Here is a 23,998-nt window from a genome sequence, read left to right as displayed (position 1 = left end):
CTCTCTCTCTCTCTCTCCTTTTTGAAACAGGGTTTTACTATGTATCACTGGCTGTCTTGGAGCTCACTCCCAGAGATCCACCTGCCTCTGTCTTCCAAGTGCTGGAACATGCACCACCACACCTGGCTTCTGGTATAGAACTTCTTTGGGGAATAATAAGATGTTCTAGGGGTTGGAGAGATGGCTCAGAGGTTAAGAGCACTTGTTGCTCTCCCAGAGGACCTGGGTTTGATTTCCAGCACCCACATGGCAGCTCACAGCTGTCTGTAACTCCAGTTCCAGAGGATCCAATAGCCTCAGTGGGTACTGGATCCATATTGTGCACAGACATACATGCAGGAAAAACACTCATATACATAAAATAAAAATAAATACATATTTAAAAATATTCTGGACTTAGCTATGATGGTTGGCAAGTATATGAAAACTCTTCCCAAAAAAAACTAGATTGTTCACTGTTAGAAAGAGTAAGTTTTACATTATGTGAATTATAGCTCAGTAAGACTGCTATTAAAATAGGACTTGAGTATATCTTACTTGTGCAGTACATATGAAGCCCAGATTTAATCTCCAGTGAAGGGAGGGAGGAGGAAAAACAACTTTTATCTTATGGGTTTATTTTGCCATTTTTTATGATCTCTAAGACATAAAAAAAGAGAGAGAAACAGACTAGAATAGAGAACTCAGAGACCTGATGACTAACAAAGGTGATAGGTTTACAGACCAATGGAGAAAAGAATGAATTTCCATTAAGTGGTACTAGGACAGATGTGTATCCATACAGAATAGAATGAAACTGAACTCCTGCCTCATACTATACAAAAATCAACTCTGGAAAGATTATTAACCTAACCACAGAAGGAAATGCTATAAAGCCTTGGGAGATAATGTGTCAGAGTAGGAATGCTATCTACAATAAATACAAAAGATTATATCCATAAAGAAATTATGGGTACATTTGACTACATGTAAATTATACAACCAATGACCACACACAAAAGTTATATAAAGATAACACACATTTTGGGGGAAAATATGTATGTTACATTAAGCATCCCAGGACTTGTGTGTGCCATATATGAAACAAGCCAAAAATCAATGAGAAAACAAGCCTTTATAAGCAAGATTTCGACAGGCACTTCATAGAAAGGAAAGCTTAAATGATCAATAAATGTATGCAAATGTACAACTCTGTAAGTACTCACTGAAATACAGAATAAACATACAGCAAAATGCTGTTACACATGCCTTAAATATCATCAACCAAGCCATCAGCTAGAGCTGATGAAGACATGCAGCTATGATACATCACACTGGTGCTAGGTAGTGTGTTAGGATGGAGTAATTCTCCCAGGAAGACATCCTGGAGAAACTGGCACGTGTCTACACAGGGAGTAGGTTCAAAAATGCTCAGAGCAGTAGTATCTATAAGACTCTCAAACTGACTGAGTGTAGAAGCTGACACTGTTATCTCAACACTGACGAGGTTGAGACAGGAGAATTGCTATGAGTCTGTAGCTAGTCTAGGCTAGACAGTGGGTTCTAGGTAAGCATGAGCTACAGTATCAGGCCTTATTTCAAAATCAAACAAACAAAAGAATCCTCAATTGGAACAAACTCTAAAGTCCAGAAAGAGTGGGATGAAGAATATTTATAGCATTGACAGTATAGTGTGACAAAGGGTCTGCTGGCTAGTTTTATGTCAACTTGACACAAACTAGAGTCACTTGGGAAAAAGTTGGAACCTAAACTGAGAAAATATCCCCACCAGATTGATTGATAATTGATATGGGAGGGCCTAGCTCACTGGGTGGTACCACTCCTGGGCTGGTAGTCTTGGATGCTCTAAGAAAGCATGCTGACTAAGTCAGTAAGCATCACACCTCCATGGCCTCTGTATCAGTTCCTGCATCTAGCTTCCTGCCTTGACTTACTGCCCTGACTTCCCTCAGAGATGAACTGTGGTATGGAACTGTAAGATAAAATAAACCCTTTCTTCCCCAAGTTACTTATGGTCATGGTATTTTATCATAGGAATAGAAACTCTAATACACTGAGTAAGATGTAGCACTATACAACAGGATCAACAAACCAGGGTCAACTGCCTATTTTCATAGATGAAATTTTACTGAAACATAGCCACACCCATTAATGGAGGTACTGCAGGCCTTTCATCCCAGTACTCAGAAGGCTGAAGCAAGAGAATAACCATGAATTCAAGGCAAACTTGGGCTATAGAGACATCACCTAAAAAACAAACAGTATAAAAACAAACTTAGAGAGGGGGAGGTAGGCTGAAAATAAAATTGATACAATTTTTCTATCTAATAACAATAATATAAAAAGGAAATGATAATAAGGAAAAGAATAGCAAGAAACTAATAAAAATTCTCGCACCCAGGACTTATGGTTGCCAGAGTGTGGTTCATTTCTTTTAGTTTTACATCTACACATTTCTGAGTTATACCACTTTTCAGCCAAGAATGTTGGAAGCATATTTTTTCAAGGGAAAGAAAACAAACATTAAAAGAAAAAAATAAGTGACCAGTCTTCTAAGGGTTGGCCCAACAAAGAAAGAAGAGGCCCTGTGTGATGCTTTGTATATGCTTGGCCTAGGGAGTAGCACTATTAGAAGGTGTGGCCTTGTTGGAGTAGATGTGTCACTGTGGACATGGGCTTTAAGACCCTCATCCTAGTTGCCTAGAAGTCAGTATTCTCCTAGCAGCCTCCAGATGAAGATGTAGAACTCTCAGCCCCTCCTGCACCATGCCTGCCTGGATGCTGCCATGCTCCCACCTTGATGATGATGGACTGAACCTCTAAACCTGTAAGCCAGCCCCAATTAAATGTTATCCTTATAAGAGTTGCCTTGGTCATGATGTCTGTTCATAGCAGTAAAACCCTAAGACAGAAGTTGGTACTGGGAGTGGGGTATTGCTGTGATAGGCCTGACCATGCTTTTGTTTGGAAGAATGTGGATTTGGGGACTTTGAATTTGGAAAGCAATGGAATTTTTTTTTTGTTTTTCGAGACACAGTTTCTCTGTGTAGCCCTGGCTGTCCTGGAACTCACTCGGTAGACCAGGCTGGCCTCGAACTCAGAAATCCGCCTGCCTCTGCCTCCCAAGTGCTGGGATTAAAGGCGTTCGCCACCACCGCCCGGCAGCAGTGGAATGTTTTAAGTGGGGCTTAATGGGCCATCCTAGTAGGAATATGGAAGACTTTGTTGCTGGGAGTAACTTGAACTGTGCAGACCTGGCCCAAGAGGTGTCAGAGGAGAAGAATTTCAGTATGTGGCATAGAGACTGTTTTTGTGGTATTTTGGTGAAGAATGTGTCTGCTTTTTGCCCTTGTCTGAAGAGTCTACCTAAGGCTAAAGTGAAGAGATTTATATTAATTGCATCGACAAAGGAAGTCTCAAAAAAGCCCAGCAGAGACTTGTTCTCTGGTTAAGTCTCATAAAGAGCATTTTGAACAAGTGTAGCAAGCTTAGAAAGAAAAAATATAAAATATGTGGTTTGAATATTAAAGGGGCACCAGGAAATGAAATGGAACTGAACCCTGTGTTCTAAGACATAACAGATTAAGGGATTTGGGAGCAAGATCCTACCCAGCTAAATTTAGATCCAGGCATGGAGGTACACACCTTTAATCCCAGGAGACAGGCATGCAGATCTGAGTTCAAGGTCAATCTACAGAGCAAGTCCAAGGACAGCCAAGCTTAGGAAGTGAAGGAATTAGAAAACAGAAAGCTGGTAATAATGTAATAGAACAAAAGGGCCATGTTCCAGCTCCTGCAAGCAGCAGAACTCAGCAGCTTTGGCCATGTGGCTCTGGCTTTAGAGTCAAGAGGAAAAGGAGACTACTGGGACAATTGATGCTGGTTAGCTGGAGCTAAGAAATTAGTGGTGATTAAGAGACCAGCATCACTGAGGTGAAATCTTCTGGGAAATGTTCTCTGAGAGCACAAAGAAGCTGTGTTCAAGAGATAACCAAGGTTGTACCTCATGCTGCAGCTGTACTTGGTAATGTGTAAGAGTCACCCAGGGGTACTGGTTTTGAAGGCATAAAGGGGTTATGAAGAGCAGCTGAGGCTTGGCCCTGTGAGAGGCCAAGGAAGGCCATTGGTGAAGGTGCAGCCCCAGTTGTAGTTGACTGCCCAGGAGTGAAGGGATCATGCAAAGGAGTTGAGGCTTGGCACCATGAAGAGAGCCTATGAGAGACTATTGGAGAAGCCTAGTTGTAGCAGAAGACCCCAGAGTATTGTAGATGCCAGTACCATGGGATGATCACCAAGAACAGCAGCAGCAGTGGAGTGGATCAACCTGAGCTTAGAGTGCTACAGAAAACAGAGCTGCAGAAGTGACACCAGCCCTTTGGGGGAGCCCAGAAGATCAAGTGTGGGGATGCCAGACATTGAAACAAAAAGCTGTAACATTGACGTTGCCTTGAAGATCCCAAGATGTTCCAGATGCCAGAGCCATGAGATATCCGCTGAGGAAAGCTGCTAACAGGGAGTGGAACCAGCCCAGGAGAAAGAAGATTGTTGCAGTCAACAAAGATGAAAAAGGAGTTGGAGGGGCTGAAGAGATAGCTCAGTGTTTAAGAGCACTCACTGACTGCTCTTCCAGAGGTCCTGAGTTCAATTCCCAGCAACCACATGATGGCTCACAACCATCTGTAATGGGATCCAATGCTCTCTTCTGGTGTCTCTGAAGAGAGCAATGGTAAATGCATAACATTTCTTTTAAAAGCTTTTTTAAAAAAGAAAAAAGAAAAAGGAGTTGGAGATCTGAAAACTGCTTTGTCATCAGCCATGGAAATGCAGAGTTTGTAGTTTTCCCAGCTGCTTCCTGTCTTGATTTGGGGATTACAATTAAGTGATTGGATGCATCTTAGAAGAGATTTTGAACTTTGAACTTCTAACACTGTTGAGACCACTGTAGACTATGGGGACTTTGGAAGTTGGACTAAATGTATTTTTTATTATGTTATGTTTAGGTATGGTCCCCATAGACTCATATGTTTGAACAAGCCTATGGGGGCCAGGGAGTGGAATCTGATGGTTTGTATATACTTGGCCCAGGGAGTGGCACTATTAAGAGGTGTGACCCTGTTGGAGTAGGTGAGTCACTGTGGGCATGGGCTTTGATACCCTTGTCCTAGCTGCCTGGAAGCTAGTCTTTTCCTGTTTATCTTCAGATGAAGATGTAGAGCTCTCAGCTCCTCCTGCATCATGCTTGCTTGGATGCTTGATGATAATGGACTGAGCCTCTGAACCTGTAAGCCAGCCTCAATTAAATGTTGTCCTTATAAGAGTTGCCTTGGTCATGGTGTCTATTCACAGCAGTAAAACCCTAACTAGGACACCCTGCCATGGAGTAGACCTTGGTTAAATAGGCAAGGATAGTGGCCCCTCAGCCCCAGGTACTTACCTAGGCTTATCCCAGAGTTGCTGCTGCTCCAACTGTTCGGCTCTCCTTCCTGCCTCCTTAATGCTTCCATAGCTTTAGCAGAGGTGTCTGCAATCTCCATGACTGCTCTCAACAACTGTCAAGACCGAGAGGGCACACAAGCCTTAGTGAGGCTAGTCTGACATAGAGATGGCATCTGTTGCTTTTCACCCAAGCTTATACCAAAGCCCCCAAAGACAGCCAGCCAAAAGAAAGAGGCAGAACTTTCATCTGGAGAGTTGTCCTTCAAACCTAAGTCTCCTTTTTCCTCATTCAGTGGGGATTCTTCACTATTGTGTTACTTTGGCAGCCCTCAGTTCTTTGTGACATGCTAGTACTGCACATTGTACCACCTGAGCAAAGCAAATAGCAGATGAGAAAAGAGATATCCTACAAAAAAGTGCCTTTGTGATAAGAGCTTCCATCTACTGGCAGAGTCTCATGAGAAACTGGGAAGGCTTGAGTTTTGTTATAACCTAAAATCAACATCATGGCACTATGAACAACGGCCGGAGTTACACACATTGTAACTACAGTAATGAGAATTAGTTCAGCTGCTAAGCCTGGCCTCTAAGAACCTGAAATATAGAAGAGCCAAGTGAACTACCTTCACTCAGTGGCTTAACTACAAACCCATCTTGTTTGTCTAGCTGGCCTAGTGCTTAGTCAGACAAAAGATCACAAGTAGCTTGGTATGTTTGGACATATGAAAACAGTAAACTAACTCCAGCATGGACGCTAGGACCAGGATATCATACTGAGTCAAGTAAAATCCAATGCAAGCAATATATAAGCTTCCCTAGGGGTAAGAGAAATAAGAATAGAAACTGCCTGGGGGTGGGGGGATCTCTTGGAGAAAATGTCCATATCAGCTTTCATCACCTCCCCAAGGTACCAGAAATGTTTATCTTCATCTGACAAAAGTCTCATCACACCCAGAGTTCTACCATGTGACTGGTTGAGGAACCCAGGCTAAGCCCTCTCAAGCTCTTCCCCAGCCTGTACAATTGACATCAAGGTTTGCTAAGTTCCTGAGCCTAGGCCTGGTAGGCATGCGTTCTTGAGGTACTGGGCAGCACAGAGTTGGGAGGGGGAGGTATCTTACTTGGCCACAGGAAACCAGACTCTGATAGACAGCTTGGATGATGGGGCCACTTGGGTGCAGGCTGAGTACTGGGCGCTGGCAGCATTCACCTAGCTCATCATCATAGACTTGCAGGAAGGCCAAGATGAGCTGGTAGAAGTCAGAGATGACCAGACGGAGTTTCTGGTCTATGGTGCTGGTGTCAGTCCCTGCTTTATGCTGTGCAAAGCACTGCAAAATGAAGGGTGATAATCACTTGAGGCTACTCTGCCCATCCATCCTAGGCTGTCACCAGCCCACATAACATAGCACAAGTTGATATAACATGGCACAAATTGACAGGAAGAAGAGTCTCCAAAAAGAAAGAGACGGGGAGGGTGTGAATGGGGCCTCAGCCATGAGGCTAATGTTTGCACAGACCTCAGACTCCATAGCTAAATATCTAGTCTGGCCAACAGATGCTAGTAAGGCTGAATTTGAGATGGTATGTGAAGGCATGCAGTTCAGGCCTGGTGCATGGCTGACATCTGAAGTATATTCTTTCCTTTCATGCTCAGAGCTTTAGCACCTACCTCCATACTCCTGTTGCATCTCACTGAAGCCTTACAGCACACCAAGCTGAGGGGGACACCACTTTCCCTAGAACTCAGCAGAGCCTATTCCTCAAGTCCCACAACCCCCAGAGCTGGTACCCTTCACCTGGTCTCGGAGTGTCTGAAGCTTAGTAGCACTCTCCTCCAGCTGCCTGGCCAGATCTGCCACCTTCTCTCCCTCTGACTGGGCAGAGGGGCCAGCCCTGCAGGGGAAAAAAGGAGGGACACTGTCTGCTCTCTCCTACTACTGCTATAGGCAGTAGGCCACTGTGAGGTCCATCTTACTGAACAGAAGCAAGATGGGGTGGTACTAGGACTAGAGCCCTCCCGGATACCTACTTTGGCAGGTCATCACATTGCTTGTTGAGAGAGGACTGCATGTCCAGGGGCCATGGGTCACTTTCAGGTTTCAAAATTGCCCACAGGTTAGGGCTAGAGAAGAGCTCCCCAAGCAAGGCCTCATTCTTCTCTGTGGTATCTTCAAGGTGTTCCTTCAGGCTGCAAAATCAGGACAGGCCCTGAGTAAACTGTTACCAACAGGAATACTGGCCCAGCAGTCCCAAGGATGGGAAATTCTACTGCCTACATCCCTCCCAGTCTCTGCCTGCTTTGGCCTCTCTAATACCCTCTTGTCTACAGACATCTGGGTGCTAATTCCCTTCCTATACGCCTAGGTTAGTTCCCCCAAGGCCTATAGTGCATGATCTCAGGCCATGATCCAGCATCCTAGAAAAACAACTACCCTTTGCTGAGCCACTGCCTGGCCTCTGAGCAGCTAGCCTAAACACCAAGATGGTGACTAGGGGGAGCTGTCTCAATTTATCAGTCCTGTAATCCCTGGATCAGCACATGGCTACTGTCACCAGAGGGGGACACATTCCCTGACCACCCTTCCATCTCTATAGCTAAGACTAAGACCAGCTGTCAGGGAATCTGTTGTGCCACTGACATCTTTACCTAGAACGACTGAAGCATCCAGTGGCCAGGCTCCGCATCATATCCAGTAACTTGTCCATGAACTGTAGCTGCTTCTGGGGACACTCACGGCCCTGGCAGGAAAAGCCACACACATTTGCCACTAGACCCAGCAAGGCCTCACCAGCTGTTCCAGGTGCCCGATCCTATGCTGCCCTTGCTGTGGCTAGCGGCAAGGGAGCTGGCCAGACAGTTCCTCTTCCCTGTCCCTGACCCCTGCTGGTAGCCTCTTGAACTGACTCAGCAATAGCATCATCAGATTTCTGCCACCTTTCAGGCTGCAAGGATACCTAGAAGACCACTGCAAATGCAAAATGCAAACTGTTGTCAAAACATATTAGTGTGATTTTATCACATAGCCAGAAGGGAAGGCTTATTCAGTGGTGGATGGGTGGCATGCATCAGGGTCTACTAAAGCAGAATAGAGCTCACAGGGAACTGATGGTGGCCTAATCCTCAGGGATACCTCCAGGTATCTTCAGTCAATCCCTCCTGGCCAAGAATGGCAGAGGCCAATAGGCACAGCATAAGGCCTAGGGATGGCCTGTTCTCCAGCAGGGGCCTAGACTTTCTACCACAAAGGCCTCAGGCTTCTGTGCAGCAACTCATGCAGGACTGACCAGGTCACCTGCCTGCCCATCTGCCCAGGTGATACAGGGATTTGCCCAGTGAAGAGTCCAAGGCTTGCCTTCTTCTAGAAAGTGGATGATCCCCAGGAGCAGATACTATCTTAGAGGCCATAACTGCATCAAATAATCCTGTGCAAATAAGGCACCAATCAAGGCCTATCCCTTACCACCTGGGCCTGGCACACACTGTTCTGAGGAAGAAAAATCAAAGAGTCACTCAATCACCACTCCCAGCACTTTACAAAAAACCCCTTCAAGAAAAACAAGCACTGAAAGCTGGTGCTGAATGCAGATACTGAAGGAAAAGGGCCATGTTGCCCCTTGGTGAGGAGTAGATTTGGGGGCAGTACAGTTCCAAGACTCACAGTTCCAAAGAGACCCAAATACTACCTCCATGACTGAGTTAACAAGACCCAATCCAAAGCCCCCAACTCATGTCCTTAACCTGACAGTGACTTCTGGGGCCCTTTTACTCTTTCTTGTTGACTCAATTTCACCATTTTTCTATGAAACACATCTGCAGGGCAGTCTTAGGTAGAGGGTCAATACACTGTTTAAACTGGAATCAGTCCAGACTAAAACACAAGAATGGCTCCACAAAGTCGCTTACAACCCTTCTCAATAACCACGATCCAGGTCATACAAAACCCAGAGTGCTACATGAGCTAGCCTCCAGCAGGCTGGTCTGTGGCCACCTTACTGAAGCCCATTACTATACCATACCCTATCTGTCTCCTCTCTATTCTCCAGCAAAGGGCTAGACTAATAATCACTCTTGAAAGGTCTAGAGATATGGTGAGGTATAAGTCTTTGTGAACTCATTCTCCAGATCTTTCTAGAATGCAATTGTTGAGTCTTGTCCCTGCCTATACCTTACTACATCAGTAAATCCAATGGATCTGGCTGAATCTAGCCACTACTCCAACTTCCCCACTACCACTGTCCTTCAAGATATCCGCTTACATGCCTGGCCACTGTTGTAACCTGCCAACAGATCCCTGACAATCCACTCCACACATTAGCCATAGCCATCACTGTCAGAAATAAAAATAGAAATAGAAATCTATGTCCCTCAGCTCCAAGCTCCCCAGTTCACCACCCTGTATGTCCAAAAGCCACCCTGTATGGCCTAAAGGCCTATAGAGGCTATCACATCTACCCACTCTGTTCTATTCCATTTCCTTGTTTTCATCCTGCTCTGCCCTAACCAGTATGCTGACAGTTTTCTGAACACATCAAGCACAGACTACTGCAGGTCTCTTGTACTTGCTGTTCTCCTAGATGTTCTTTTTCCATTTGGTTACAGTGTTTTTGTTTGTTAAATTTTAATTCACTGTGTTAAATTCTGTTAAATTAAATGTTAAAATTTTTAAATGTATAGTGCGGTGGTTGTTAGAATAGTCAAAGAGCCAGGAGGTCATTATCATAATCAGTTTTTTAAAATTTATTTATGTTATGTGTCTGAGTGTTTTCCTGCATGGATATCTGTGTACCACATGAGTGAAGTACCCAAGGAGGTCAAAAGAAACCATTATATCCCTTGGAACTGGAGTTACAACTGGTTGTGAGATACCATATAGGTGCTAGGAATCTGACTCACTCCTCTGGAAGAGCAGCAAGTTCTCTTAACCACTGAATCATCTTTCCAGTCTCATGGCCACATTTTATAAACATCTCTACCACACCCAAAATAAACTCTAAACCCACTGATAGTCCTTTCTTATTGACCTCTGCCTGAGCCCCTAACAATCACTATGTTCCTATCTTTCTTTATGAACAGTCCACAAACAAGAAATCTTGCAATATGTGACCATTTATTATGACATTACACTACATTTTAGTATCTGCTTTTCACTTAGCGTAACATCCTCAAACATCATCTATGTTATCACATGTAGCAGCAATGTCTTCTTTCTTAAAAATTACCTAACCAATTGATGAGCATCTATGAACATTCACAGTAAACTCCGGTACATGTGTGCTGTCTTCCACAGTAGCTGCACCATTTGCATTCCTACTAGAATGTATGAGGGTTCCTATGTCTCCCCAACCTTGTCAGCCTGTGCTATTTTCCTTCTAACTCTAGATATCATGGTATGAGTGGAACATGCCATTGCAGTTCTAATTTTCACTGGTCTTGTGATCAGTGATAAAAAGTATCTTTCCAGGAACTTCTTGCTAGTTTTTCCTTTCTGCCCTATTGCTAGTAAATCAGTCATGCCAGTGGGTTGTAGCTGGAGGAGAGAAAAGGAAAGCTCTGAGGAAATGAAAAGCTTAGAGAATGGCAGAGAGGAAAGAGATGAAGCAAATGACTCCAAAAATCAGTTTTGGAAAAATCTGAACCAGACCTGACTATGCACAGATGACTGACACTAAGCTAGGGGTGAAGCCAGGCTAAAGCCTTAGGGTGACCACTGGGTGGCGCATGTAGGATGGATGGAAAGAAGGTAAGCTGACAGTGGAAGTTCAGGCCAGAGAGGAGGGGTGGACCTGGCTGCATAAACTAAAGCAAGCCTAGAGCCTGCTGGAACATCTGAATCTTTTCTCTCCATGAAATTTAACAGATCCAAGTAACAGCGAACATGAGCAGGACAAAGCCACAATCATCCAACACATGAAAAACCACAAAGATCTCAACTTTCACAAGAAAAGATGTTCATTAGATGCCAATATGGGGATTTTAGAAAGGCAGATGAACTGACAGTTTTAAATAGTCATTAGAAAAATGCTTGAATGAACAATCGTGAACAAGAAACAGAAAGGATAAAGTATCAGCAAAGAACCATGTAACAACTTCCAACCAGAAAACAAGAGAAGGATAGCCCATTGGATACATACTTGGGAGACAAAGTTATCCTTATCTGTGTTGGCTTACTGAGGTAACAAATATTACCACAGTGAGGGAGGCCCACATGGGGCCAGTGGCAGGAAGGAGATGAGAATTCTTTGTTCTTGCTGCTTACAATCTCTGTGAACCAGCTCTACTTAAAAGCAAACCCTAACTGGAGAAAGACTAAACAGCACAATGGAATACAACCCCATCAAAAATGGTTCATTCATTGGCTCTCTCAATTGTCTCCCTGAAAGATTTCTTGCAATGCTTAACCTAGGGATTCCTAGAAAAACATTCTTACCAGCCACATAGGCTCTAGAGCCGGAAGCCTCTCCCATCCTTTCACAAGCCCAGGACAAAAAAACATGTGCATCTTCTGCAGGGACAGAAGAGGGTTCTTTCTTACCATTAGAAGATCCTGGTCATCTGGTGCACACAACATCAGCTCATGGCCTAGCTTCACCATCTCTGTTAGAATACAAAGACCTTGTCACTGTAGACCCACCCAAACAGAGAAGGATACAAGACATCCCAGCACTTAGAGCATATAGGATACTGAGACTTTTTTCCCCATGGCAGGGATAGGGAGCACAAAAGACCAGATGGACCAAATGTCTCTCGTGGCCCATTCTCCTGCCATGCCATCTTGAAGGTGAATGAGACTAGGCTATATTTTATAGATAAGGAGTCTGAGGCCCCTTAAGGAACACAGAATACCTAGCCACATCTTCAGGGGTATCCATCACACCTTTACATGGCCATCTAGTATATAAACAAAGGTCAGAGAGCTTCGGACCAGCACCAGTGTTACAGCAGTACCTTCACCCCCTCTCAGGCCGGGCTATGCCTCAGCAAGAGCAGAGCAGGTACAAACCTGTATAGGACATGCTGGAAAAGATCCACTGGAAGTAGTGTCAGAGCATCTATGTAACAACTCTGTGGCCCTGGGAATAATCTTCAGATGCCAATATGCCTCCAAGCCAGGCTGCTTCAACCACAGCCCTTAAACCCTTCTGATCCTTCTGATCTCCTCTCAACAAATCCAGTAGAGCACACCTTTTTACCTATTCATTCCCCCAATATCTTGCCTCAGTTACTGTAAGAGCTGTATTGCTGCCTGGGTGTTCACATTTTCACTACAGTATCCCCAGGGAGCCTGATGAACCCAATAGAGGGCAAAGCCTTCTTTAGAAGAAAAGCCAATGGCCCTCCATGACCTATAAGGCCTGGCAGGACCTATCCTTGTCCCTTCCTGATTTCCCATACCTCATCATCCCCTCTACCCCAGCCATCTTTGTTCCGTATCCTTCCTCAAAGCTGCCAAGCATAGCTCACTTCAGTCCCTTTGCATTGGCTGTTCCCTTGCTATGGATATTACTCTCAGCCAAGCTTAGTTCTACCCTTCTTGCCATCTTCTGTCAATAAAATCACCTTTATTCCAACTCTCTGTATCACCTTTCCCTTAACTGGTAGCTTGCAGTCTTCTTCCTTCATCATCTATGTTTCCCACCATCTAACATATAAGTTCCATGAGGGTGGCACAGTTCACTGCTGTACCCTAGCACATCAAACACTGCCTCACACATCAATGAAACTAATGGTTCTCTGTCCTTATGTCTCCTACTTCCACTCAGATAAGTACCCAACACACTCTGAGGAGGTGAACAAGGCAAAGGCCTTCATCTTCAAAGAGGGAAGTGAGACTGGGTCCAGGGAATTCTCCAAACTGTGGATGAACAAGGACAGCCCACAGGCCAGGCTTTTCCCATGTGTATCAGAGAACTCAGATCTCAATTCCAAGCCTATCGGGGAAACCTTGACAGCAGGAAACACAGGTATGATGGGATGCAGGCCTGGTTGTTCTGAGACAAACAACCTACTACTACAGCCAAGAAAACAACTCTCCTCAGATAATTAATTTGGCAATGCTGTTTGGTGCACAGTTCAGGGCCTAAGTCCAGCTCAGTCACACTGCAGTGGACAGAATATATACAGGCTTTTGAAAAACTTAGCATTTTTAAATTTTATCAATGTTTGGCCATACTATAAGGAAGGAAAACCTAGCTACTTACACAGGATAGCATTTTTTTTTGTTCATCAACATTCACACCAAGTTAAGGATAGTTTCTACCAAAACAAAACCATCAAACTAACATGGTGACAAGGCAAACCACGTTAAAGAGCAATCAGGAGGCTCCTAGGAATGCCATATAAACATTATATGAACACTGAGAGACCTCTAATGACACCAGAAAGAATAATGCTCTCTACTTTTCAGTGTTGTGGTAGAACAATGTACTATTGGTCCTGTAAAAAGCTTCCCATTCACTATATCACGGAAGGCCCTGACTCTAGAAGGCTCTAATAATATCCACAGAGTATACACTATACAAAGTAAAACATTAGTTAATGGAAATTTCACAACTCAGTGAGACACTGTGACCAAGCTCAGAATTGCCCAGAATTTCCCAGCAAATGCCACACTCCCATAAGAGACCTACCCTGTATCTTCAAATCCACTGCATTTCCTTTCAGTGAGCTGAACTTGTCTTGCAAGGAGGGACAGACCCTGTAGGAAAATAGCAAAGTCAGTCATGTGCCTAATTTCTCACCACCCCTTCGTACCTACTCCCTAAACAGAATTACTTGTACAATTGCTAAATGCCAGTGAAAAGGCATTTAATATTTTAATAACTTTAAAATAATTTATTTGATATCATGTGACTCTTACCATCAATTACTATGGGAAAATACTTGAGAAAGTTTTCCCTCAGAAACAGAAATACTCAAAGTTCTCCTCCTGCCCCCCCCACACACACACAAAAGTGATAGGTGCACAAGAAAGGAAGAGTGTGGCCATTTGCAGAGGAGTTTGACACCTAACTATTTGGCCTGAGTGTGCACCTGCTGGAGCACTGGCTTCCCATTTAGCCCTGGCATATCTAACTCATCCCTTCAACTCACTTCTTCTCAGCCTGGACGGCCGTGATTATAAGGATTTCCAAGGAACTCTACAGCCCCTTTGGGCAAGGTGCCCTAACCTTTTATAAGACTCTATCCTCTTGGAATGAAAGCTGGCTGGGGCCAGAAACTGACTTTCCTTTGGGTACTTCCTAAGCCTAGCACATTTCTAGGCAGTGATCAACACACAAAAACAGAGGTCAGTGAGTATATAATGAAGGAGCAATGGTTGCCTCTATCATTGCAACACTCTTTTCAGAAAAGGTCATTTTATACTTTTTTCTTTTTTGTTAATTTGTTTGGTTTTGTTTTTGGAGATAGGGTCTCACTATGCAGCCCTGGCTGTCCTGGAACTCCCTATGTAGACCAAGCTAGCCTGAAACTCACAGATATCCACCTGCCTCTGCCTCTTTCATGCTGGGATTAAAGGTGTGAGCAATGGAGTCCTGCTTCATTATACACTTTTCAAAAAGAACAATTTAACACACAGTTTAAAGGAAAGATGTTGCAAGATATTTGGTCACACTTTGAATCCTGAGATTGTATTAGTTATTGAAAAAATCCTGTTTCTAGTTGTGGTGTAGCTCAGCCTTGGCACACACCTTTAATCCCTCTGGCTGGAATACAGTTGTGCCCTTAGCACACATCTTTAATTCCAAACAATGAAGGTAAAATTAGTTTGTAGAAGGAAGCACCCATGTTTGAAAGTGTTGTGTAATTGAGTGGCAAAGTGATAAATCAGAAAGATTTAACAGAATAGGATATGCCCAACTCTCACAAGGATGGAAAAGGGACGCTACTTCAGAAAGGGCAGCATGTGCAGAGACAGGAGGAGGCGATTTTTCTGGACAGTCGTACAGAGACAGGTTGCAGAGAGAGAACAAGCTAGACAGAGGTGAAGACAGAATGAGCCAGAGAATGAATAAGGAGTCAGAAGATTAAAACATATTGTCAAAGTTAGTATGAGGCCAAGCAGAGCAATTCAGGAGAGGCTTCGAGAGAGAAGTCAGATTGGCCCAGTCAGCTGGGAGAGGAGTTTGAGCCGGAGCAGCTGAGTTGATCCAACCAGCTACAGCTCAGTAAGAACAAGAAAGGATGAGCTTATTCAGCAGTAAGTCTCAGAGGCTGAAAACATCCTAGGCCTACATAAGATTGTACGGAGGCTAGAAGCTTCCAGGACTAGGACTAGGTTAGCAGACAAAAGCAATAAGCCTTGAAGAGGAAAATTAAATCAGGTGAATAAAAGTTACCTTTACAGAGAGATAAACCCATGCATAAGCTCCCAGTTTTATTTTTTAAAGAAGGTTTATTGCTACACCACCCATCCATTCCTGTACATACTGCCTATGCTGTTGTTTTGTGCTACCTTACCTTGGCAAGACTGAGCTGGAATAGTGCCTGTCCCTTCATATAAAATACCTTGCTGAGCTCTGCTTTAAGATACTAGAAGGCCCCTATCATGAAAGAGGCTCTGATGACTTGGCTGTGCAGCCCTGGCCTTCAGGGGAAGCACACAGATAAGCTTAACAATGAGGCTCTCCAGTAAGCATCTGGCCTTGAGAGCTCCTAGCTGGACTTGTTCTACAGACAACAGCAAGGAAAAAAGTCCAACACCTTCCATTCCATTGAAAAGGCCTATCCAGCCCAGGCTGTCCTAGAAGCACTGCCCTTATGATGAACTAAGAAAAACCTTTGTTCTTTGCAAGTTGGAGTGGAGAAGAAGGGAAACAATCTAGAAGGCTCGTTTCTGTCATTGGGTTTCTGGGCAATGTCCCTCTCTAATCATCAGGTGCCCACCAAGCTGACAGTAATCACAGCTCAGTGGCATGAACCACATCAAATGCCTCAACACAATCAAAAGCCCAGGTGTCCTAGTGCAAAAAGGGCTTTCATTAAAGTCCATCTTGTACTGCCAGGGCCACCTCCCCACCATCTTGGTCATGGCTCAGTTAACTAATCAGCTGCTTTCCTGGATGGAGCTGGCTTGGTTAAAGGACCCTCTAAAAGGACACATTCCCATCTCCCCCAGGAGACACTCCATGGAAAGGAAAGAACAGAGAACATTACCGTATACATATCCACTCCAGTATGTCCAACCGGTACTTTGAGGGCCTACACAGCAGTTCCATAATTGTCTTTGGTTCTGTAATATACAGACCGTCGAGGAAAGGGCAGTTTACACCCTAAACAAGGAAAAGGCAAGTCAGAAGGAAGCCTGTTACTGTAGGGTGGCAAAGCACTTCTATTAGTTTGTGCCCCTTTCTGGTCTTGTCAAAAGTTCAAGTCCTTCATGTTCACCCTACATTTGCTCCTGTGACTTGCTGCCCGACCACTGTTAAGTGTGTTCCCTCTGGGTTCCACGGCCACAAAACTAGGAACGTGCCTAAGAGTGGATTATGAAGATTAAATCTAAGGAACAGTGGAGGGAAAGTGATCACTGAGTCAATAGCAAGCGAAGACTAGAGGGAGGTTAGCAAGGGGGCCAATGGGCCTGGAATAGCTCCCTAACTTTATAGGGTCATGTTCCTCAGTGCTGCATGTACTTTAAACCCACCTGAAGTCCCTGTCTCTGACCCAACAAAACGGCAAGGTGTTCAGCCCATCCGTCCCCCAAACCCACTCCACCCACTTCCAGCTCTTTGAGATTGGAGCCTGAGTCCTCCGTTTTTTGCACGTGCTCCAAGTTCCCAGCCTCAATCCTGCAAAATTCTGTTGGAACAGCATGAGCAGAGGTCCAAGAACCCCAAAGACCTAAGACAGATGGTCCACAAGTCGCCCCCAAGGCTTTGCCAGGGCCTGCCACTGTGGACTCCTGTGGTGTGGTCAATGTCCACAGGAAGCTCCAAAAGGCGCTGGGACAGGGCCTCGCCTGGTCCCCTATCATGGAGCGGTTCCCCTGGCTCACAATACCTTCAGCTTCTCGAACACCTCCACAGCTGCCTTGACCACGCAGTCATCGCCCACATCTTCGTAGTAACTGTCATCAGATCCACCACCAGCACCCTTCTCCGCCATGTTTCGCGCTCTGAACCGCAACTGGCTCACGCCCCCAAGCTTACAGGCCGAAGTCGCACTGCTAAAAGCTCACCAGTTTCACCGAGCGGAAGGGGCGGAGTCAACCGTCAGGACTGGCGTCACAAAGGCCCACCCTCTTTCCCAAAGAGCCTTCCCATTGGGCTGCCGTTTTGTCACTGCCTGCGCGCGCCTCAGGGAGCAGAGTGCAGAGAAGAGGGTTGGGCGAGAATAGTACAGAGGCGGGCTAAAGGCGGGGCTGGAGATGAGGGATGGAGGGGAGGAGGCGGGGCGAGTAGGACTTGACCAAAACCCTAGTAGCTCCTTTTAGAGGCAGAAGTGAGGGACTCACAGACGTAAGGCTCCACCCAGGAGGGGGCGCTCCTACCTTGTTCGGGTTCTCTTTGTCAGTAGCTGATGGATCCTGACTGATGAAGGCAAGCTTTTGTAGAAAAACTAAAGACCATTTCTCAGCCCACAGTTCTGTCTCGTCTCCTTTGCACACGAAGTCAGAAGAAAAGTTCTTAAATTCAAATCTGGCTCTGCCAATCACAGGATGTATAACTTTTGTTTTGGTTTGTGTGGTCTGTTTTGTTTGGGGAATTTTGAACCAGGATTTGGCTTTGTAGCCTAGACTGGCTTCAAACTTGTGATCCTCCTACCTCACCGTTCAATGGACTGTGTTGACAGGTAAGTATCACCACGCCCAGAAAACTTTGGACCAGTTACCTAACCTCTCTGCTTTCCTTGCACTCAGATAAATGTTGTATGAGAGCACCTACTTCATTGGTTTACAAATGAGGATGAAAAGAGGCAGTCATTTCTATGAAATTCCTAAGGTGAAGTCTGACAGGTAAATGTTCCTTGTTATCATTATGCTGGCTGGACCCCACATCTCCATCCTACCTTTGGCTTTCATGGATGCTCTTGTGCCACATTCCTGCCCAGCCCACTCAAAAATCCCTCTGTATCTCAGGCTTCTCAAACTCACCACATTTGAAAAAACATTAGCCTCCTTCCTTCCTAGAATTCCAAAATCCCAGTATGCTATCATTCCAACCCTAAGATCAGCTGATTGGATAAGGTAAGAAGGAATTAAAGGGTGATAGTTGTTCAGGAGCCAAGAGCCAGTAGTAATCTATTGCACTCAATCTGTACACACTCTGTGCATTGCAGTGCCATCTCCACAAAGAGAGAACATGGAGATCAAGAGGTAAGGGGAAAAAAAGCCAGTTGTGAAGCACATGCCTGCAATCCCAGCACTTGTATGCTGGGCAAGTGCTGGGATCACAAATTTGAGGCCAACCTCAACTACAACTACATAGTGAATTCCAGAACAACTTGAGCCACTTGAGACCGAGAGAGAGAGAGAGAGAGAGAGAGAGAGAGAGAGAAAGAGAGAGAGAGAGAGAGAGAAGAAAAAGTGTTTGTTTGTCTTAAAGTTAGATTTAGGAGCATACCACATACCTGTAAGCCCAGTGCTGAGATAATTCTACCCAACTGAGAATCTTCGAAGCTTCAGTGGGAGGCCTTGTTTCAAAAAGTAAGGTAGAGGGCTGGAGAGATGTCTCAGACATTAAAAACACTTGCTACTCTAGCAGAGGAGCCAGGTTTAATTCCCAGCACCCATGTGGCAGCTCACAACTAGCTATAACTCCTGTTCTAGAAGACCCAAAGCCCTCTTCTAAACTCCTTGAACACTGCATGCGTATGGTGCATAGACATAAATGCAAGTAAAGACACATGCACATAAAAATAAACATTTAAAAAGAATGCAGAGAACAACTGAAAAAGATACCCAACAATGACCTTTGGCCTGTATACTCGCACATACTTCTCCTGTATATGTGTATGTGTGCATACATGTGCTTGGTACGTATACACACACACACACACACACACACACACACACACACACCGGTAGGGAGAGTTGTTGGAAGCAGGCAACTGAAGTCTTCTAACTGGAGAGGTCTCTCAGTGGAGTCCTGGAAGGAGGGAGCAGGCAAGAGCTTGGAGCTAGCAGAAAAGGGCCCCTAGACTGGCCCTGCTGAGGGGCCAGGGCCTAATTCCTTAGTAAGAACTTGGAATATCAAGCTCTTTAGACAAGAAGCCTCCCAATTTTAGCTAAAAAAAAAAAAATCTGAGGAGAGGAAGGCCCAGTAACTTGGCTCAGGGGCTCAGTTCTTTGCAAAGTACTTAGTGGCCCCTTTCTACCCTCTACAAGGTTGCTGTAGCCTCGGACCCTTTCTGGAATACAAAGTGAGAAGGGGCTTTGTTTTTCATTTTACTTTTTGTTTGGTCAATGTTTACTTTTTCCTGCCATTTTCTGTTTTTATTTTTTCTTCCTTCAAAAAAAAAAAAGAAGAAGAAGAAAATTTCATTTCAATCATGACCCTAGCCCAGACATTCAAATTCTTGTGGGTTTTTCCTGTGGATCTTTCCTAGGACTGGGGAATTTGGCGGGAGAAACCACTGCAGTGTGGCTGCCTCCCTCCACCCTTCCCGTAGCCTCTGCTCCTGAGGAATGGAAAAGAAACCAACCCCTGTGTATTCTGGAAGAAAGTCCTCCTTCTCCACCCAGTCCCAGGGAGCCAAAGCACTGAGCAGGTCTTTCCCCAACTCAGCAACTTTGTCTACAGCTCCAGGTGGGGCCTGGAGAAGCAAAGTCCATCCACAGAAACCATGGCGGCTAGCCTCCTGCACCAAGGCCACAGCAGTAGGAGGCAGCCTACCTTCCTATTCAATCATGGCACCTCCACTGGAGACTGGGGTGGAAATGTAGAGAGTCATAGGACTGCTCAGTAACAGAAAAAAAAGAGGCTCAGTCACAGAATCTTCAACACAGACTCAAGTTCAACATAAGGAAGTATATCTCCAAGAAACCCTGTCTAAACATTAGCTGGCTGGAGAGAAAGGATGCTACATGTCTTGGAAGGTGTGTTTGCCAGAGAAGTGTGTAGAGACATGGAAGAGGGTTCCTACAATGGAATAGGGAGGAGTAGGAAGACTCCTACAAACAATCCTGCCCAGAGGATGTGAGTTCTACAAGGGAGATAGGATGGAGGTGAAGCATCAAGAGCACATTGTGATGGGGCTAAAAGATCCTGAGGCCTGCAGGGTGGAGGGCCTTGGACAGAAGTAGGATATATAGGAAGTAAGAGCCAGCCCATTATCTTGAGAAAAAAACTTGACAATGTATTGCAGCATGGCATAAGCCACATGTTAGTGCTTGGCACATAGGTTGGAAAAGGAGAACAGTTGACAGGCACTAACCCCACAGTGCCAGGGATGAGCTGGCAGGCTGTGGAGACATATGAGGAGAGAGACCCTTCTACTTGTGCACTTAGGCTCCTGGAATAGGAGGCATCCTTCCCTCAGAGCACTGGGCTGCCCCTGGAAGATATCAGGATAATAAAATGTCATGAAGTACTCATGTTGCTTCTAGTATTAGACCCAGTCTTCTATAGGGACCTTAGCTGGGATTCTCAGTGGAACACTACTAATAAAAGAGACTGAAGGGAATAGTAGAGATAGGCCCTCCCAAGGCAGAGCTTCTCTACAAAGGTGTTGACTTGTTAGGCTGGTTCAGGGCCCGGAGTAGTTACAGGAGCCTTTAAGGGATCAAGGCGACCTCTACTCCCAGATATTCTACCTCTGAAGGTCTCCAAGAAGGACCTGGACACCAAATTCAGACTCAAACAAACAGCAAGCTGGATGACATGTACCTTTAATTTCAGAACTTGGGAGGTAGAGGCAAGCAGATCTCTGTGAGTTTCAGGTCAGCCTGATTTATAGAGTGTGTTCCAGGACAGAGAAACCTGGGCTACACAGGGAGATCCTGTCTCAGGGTGAGAGAGAGAGAGCAAGCAACAGAGCGAGGGCAGGAGTGAGAGTGACCGCGTGCAAGAGAGCAAGTAGAGTCCATGTACTTTTTTTTCAGGGAAGGAAATGAATCCCCAGCAATGAGGACAGGTTGAGGATAGCCCAATTTGGGACTCCAATGAGATCCCAGCCTAGTCTCTAGGGTGGGCCCTGCATTTGCCCAGGTGCCCATGAGCTGGTAGTAGGAGTAGCCTGTGTTTTCTCCTTCCCCAGACTAACAATTTAGGGCAGAGTCTGGACATCCTGTGGACCATTGTGCTCAAGTACACACCTCCAAATACCCCTCACCCTTCCTGTGCCTGTAAATGGACAAAATAGGGGATGAAGTGTACAGCTGCATATGCTCAGGGCTCAGCCAAGGCCGCTGAGGAAACAGTGGCAGAATCACCCCCTTCATAGGGAGAGACTCTTGGGTCTAGACTTCTTGGCAAGGTCAGCAGAGCTGAGTCACATTTGTCTGGAGCTAGAATCTCTGGCGCCAGGAGTGGAACACAAACGTGCCCACTCAGAGGGCCGCCAGGGAGGGGGTGCTCGACTTTGCATTCTTATCATAAATCCCTGTTTTCCCTAAGCCAAGCCCCAGTTTCTATCCAGCCCCTGTCCCATGCTTGAGGCTCACCTAGAGGAGTCAGACAGCTTTCATGGAGAGTCAAATGGAGCCCACATTTTTGGCAAGAGTCAACTGGAATTTCAGACTGGGAAGGAGGATAGAAAAGTGGTCCCAAAGTCCTCCTTGCTGCATGGTGCCCTCTCTAGCCCTCCTTCCACTGGCACCTTCTCCAAGAACACCCACACTCCAGCCAAAGAAGGCCTTAGACCCTGCCTGTCAATGCCTTGCATCCTCCATTCTCTCTCCAGCTATCTTCCCCACAACAGTTGTGTTCCCTCCTTCCCCATCTCCCACTCTCATCTCTGGCAAGGCAGCCTACAGGATGGTGTAAGTGTGAATGTGAATGGTCTTCTGTATACAGTGCTCACAAAAAGCCTCTGCAAGAGTACACTTCTCTAATTGGGAGCAGATCCTCTGAGGTTTCAATGGCATTAAAATAAGCTGAGTTTCCTCTAGGGAAGGGTCGCTGGCAGCAGGAGGAGAGCATGGAAAGTTTTACTTTTCTCTTCTGAAAGCTTTAAGTGGGAAAGGCCCCTGTATCTTTACTGGCTTACAATAGCTGCCTGCGTGTGCCTTGAGGCCTGCCCACATGTGCAGACTCAGTATCCTTGTGTACTTGTGCACATTCGTTCATGTGCACACACAGATGTGTGTGAGTATGCATGCACACACACGCACACACACCAAACAATTGTTCTGTCCCACACCCTGGAAGGAACAAGGGTACACGGGAGAGACTCCATTCACTGGACAAAAGCCAGAATTCTCCATATAGAGTGACAGAGTAGCAACACTATCAATATATCTCTCCTGAGCTCTAGATACTTTCCTGATATCAGCTTGAATGTTTGCTAAACCCCCTTACAGTCTAGCTCCTGAACTTACAAAGGTATGAAATTGATATTCATTTCACCCAGGGCAAGCTAAGATCAACTTCTCCCCTAGACAGCTCAGTCACCTTTACATCTGTTCCCAATTCTGTCTTTGTGACCCTAGTGAATCTATGTTTCACTGTTTTCTTTGAGGACAAAGGTAATTTTTCTTGATCACCTTTAACACCTTCCTCAAACAGACTCTACTGTCCTTTCCCAGTTTCAGTCCCTCCCTCAAATTACTTCACTATCCCTCCTGTTTCTGAATTTAAGTCAAACTACCCCAACTCGGGGCCTTTGCACTGGCCAGCCCCATTTTTGAAAGTCTCTTTACTAGAGTGCTTTTTACATGGATATCTCATTTTCATTAATATCTCTGCCCAAGTCAATTTTTCAAGGCCTTTGTCAGATCATCTGTTAAAAAACTGCTGCTTCCTCTAGCTACAATATTCAAATTCTTTGTTTTTGACGGGACCTCTGTGCCTGCACTTGTAGTGGCTCAGGGGTATGTGGTGAGAAAAAAAAAATCTGTTCTCCAACCCTGACGTGATGGGAGAAGAGTCCTAAGGTTGTACAGCTTTGAGAAGACTTGAGGGACAAAAATCTCTGCATATAGGGAGAGGGCCATGTGGGAAGGAAAAATAAAGTTGGTAGGAGACCCTTGGAATTCTGGAATTGTGCAGCTAGAAGCTATGGTGATTATATAGAGCAGATTCTTCTCCCTGTCTGCAATCCATATCTATAGCTTTCTAAGAGTACTTGTTTGCCATATTGAAATAGAAAGACTGAGGCACTGAGCATGGAGGTTTGCTCCTGAAATCACAGGACCAGTCAGGTCACTGCAGAGCATTAAGTCTGAAGCCCTTTACAGCAAGTCCCAGGCTCCATACTAGTTCCTGGAAAATCCCAGTGTCCCTCCCACACTCCTCTCCAGACAATCTGTGCTGGCCTGGGGCCCTGGCTGGCTCAGTCTGAGTGTCTAAATGAACTCTTGACAAGAGGGGAGTACAAAACCCAAAACTTATGGGAACTGTTGATGCAGCTGAGCTCCTTTCCACAATCTGGTTCTGCTCTATGGGGACCCTCAAGGACCCC

General features: G+C 45.3%; 2 protein-coding genes across 5 annotated transcripts in view; both read right to left on the bottom strand.

Annotated features, from left to right (window-relative positions):
- The window catches only part of Trex2 (three prime repair exonuclease 2), a 13,959-nt gene extending 8,411 nt beyond the window's left edge, over window positions 1–5,548 (bottom strand). The window contains exon 1 of the mRNA XM_028785285.1: window positions 5,435–5,548. The gene's annotated coding sequence lies outside the window, so the exon portion shown is untranslated. The remainder of the gene's footprint in view (window positions 1–5,434) is intronic.
- Haus7 (HAUS augmin like complex subunit 7) overlaps window positions 1–23,998 on the bottom strand; it is a 44,399-nt gene that overhangs the window by 4,251 nt on the left and 16,150 nt on the right. Inside the window, exons 1-10 of one of the 4 annotated variants that reach the window (XM_028785283.1) lie at window positions 17,928–18,081; window positions 17,438–17,603; window positions 16,595–16,710; window positions 14,068–14,135; window positions 11,973–12,034; window positions 8,087–8,178; window positions 7,469–7,627; window positions 7,236–7,332; window positions 6,558–6,767; window positions 5,435–5,549 (exon numbers count right to left, since the gene is read on the bottom strand). In XM_028785283.1, the coding sequence (XP_028641116.1) occupies window positions 5,435–5,549; window positions 6,558–6,767; window positions 7,236–7,332; window positions 7,469–7,627; window positions 8,087–8,178; window positions 11,973–12,034; window positions 14,068–14,135; window positions 16,595–16,710; window positions 17,438–17,542 (1,024 nt within the window). In that variant the 5' untranslated portion in view covers window positions 17,543–17,603; window positions 17,928–18,081. Of the gene's footprint in view, window positions 1–5,434; window positions 5,550–6,557; window positions 6,768–7,235; window positions 7,333–7,468; window positions 7,628–8,086; window positions 8,179–11,972; window positions 12,035–14,067; window positions 14,136–16,594; window positions 16,711–17,437; window positions 18,353–23,998 lie in introns of those variants that run through there. The other 3 variants (XM_028785284.1, XM_028785281.1, XM_028785282.1) reach the window with 3 other exon arrangements.

Source organism: Grammomys surdaster, unplaced genomic scaffold (genome assembly GCF_004785775.1).
Source record: "Grammomys surdaster isolate TR1022 unplaced genomic scaffold, NIH_TR_1.0 125179, whole genome shotgun sequence".
NCBI lineage: Eukaryota > Metazoa > Chordata > Mammalia > Rodentia > Muridae > Grammomys > Grammomys surdaster.
Note: the sequence above shows the minus strand (reverse complement) of the source record. Positions and strands in the feature narration are given on the sequence as shown.